The sequence below is a fragment of the Mesitornis unicolor genome, unplaced genomic scaffold, assembly GCF_000695765.1.
Source record: "Mesitornis unicolor isolate BGI_N332 unplaced genomic scaffold, ASM69576v1 scaffold898, whole genome shotgun sequence".
Classification (NCBI taxonomy): domain Eukaryota; kingdom Metazoa; phylum Chordata; class Aves; order Mesitornithiformes; family Mesitornithidae; genus Mesitornis; species Mesitornis unicolor.
Genome location: NW_010200904.1, coordinates 2,772 through 4,000, shown reverse-complemented (window position 1 = coordinate 4,000; position 1,229 = coordinate 2,772). Strand labels below are relative to the sequence as shown.

General features: G+C 50.0%; 1 protein-coding gene across 1 annotated transcript in view; it reads right to left on the bottom strand.

The window, feature by feature from the left end:
* Positions 1 to 343: 343 nt before the first annotated feature.
* Positions 344 to 1,229, bottom strand: part of LOC104544878 (T-cell surface glycoprotein CD8 alpha chain-like) — a gene marked incomplete at its 3' end in the record, with an annotated part of 2,512 nt that continues 1,626 nt past the window's right edge. The window contains exon 4 of the mRNA XM_010189875.1: positions 344 to 712. Coding sequence (XP_010188177.1) covers positions 344 to 712 — 369 coding nt within the window. The remainder of the gene's footprint in view (positions 713 to 1,229) is intronic.

Below are 1,229 nucleotides of genomic sequence, written 5' to 3'. Positions count from 1 at the left end.
ATGCTGAAGTTTGTAGGAGTTTTTGGGACTGATGTGAGATAAGGAAGGTGTTTGTGGGTCTGGAGGACTTTGTTTTTGTCAAGTTCCTTCACAGCCATTATGGGCTGGGCTTGGGAGGTGATGCTGGGTCTGTCCGTTGATCTCCTACTTTGGGAAGGGGTGATATTATGAGAAGAAACAGCAAGCAGGGAGCCTCTGGCAGGAGGATGGCTGTGCTGGTTACAAGGTGCCTTGGTCAAGCAAAATGGGATTGTATGAGAGGTGAGTGATTTAAAAAGATATGAGCATGGGGAGCTGGACATTTTGGGAGAGCTAAGTGAGGTAGGGTGGAGGTGTTACTTACCTGGGAAGAAGGCAGGCAGGCCAGGACTGAAGTAAAGCACTTGGTTGCTGTTCATGATGCAGAAATAGGTCCCCTCATCCTGTGATGTGAAAGATTTTACCACCAGCCGGTAGAACTTGTTTTCTTTACTTGCCTCGAAATGTGTGGATGTCTTTTGGTATCCCTCAAACGTGGTCTCAGACGAGAAAGAGATAAAGACGATAAAGTGAAGGGTCCCACCCTTGTCCTGTCGGAACCAGAAAACATTGCTGTAATCCAAAGGGGTCACACACTCCAGCTCCAGCCGCTGTCCCATCTCAGGGTGTGTGATGTTGCTGTCACGAAACCTGGCTGTCATCTGGTACCTCTGGCTCCGGATCCCAGGGCAGCCTGTGGGAGAGAAATTCTGATGGGAACCAGTCGGGAAGAGCCATGTGTCCTCCAGGCAAACGTCTTTCCCTGCCCATGGGATGCCAGGTCAAACACAAAGTGGGAGGCATGCTGTCCCAATGAAGGTTTTATTGGAGTCCTTTCTGAGATCGTGTATGTGTGGTGGTCAGCAATCAGCCACCAGGGCTTTAGGGATGGGTGCTGCCCTTCAGAAAAGCCTTTCAGCTCTTTCTTGAGTACATTGCACCTTAACTGAAGTGACTCTGTAAAACACCAACAGCTAAAGACCCTTTTTGTCCTCTCTCCTCCAGAACCACTTCTGCAACTCGGTCTCTTCCCATTGCACAGGAGGCAGCAGCCACCCCTCTGGCTGCCCTACTGCTCCCAGTTCTTCAGGTGCTCAGTCATGAGACATGCTCATGCTTTTTACAACTTCCTGAGACCAGTTACCCAGCTCTGAAAAAGCTCTGAGGAAATTCACTCTTGCCCCATCTCAAAATGCCTGCAGGGTCCCCCT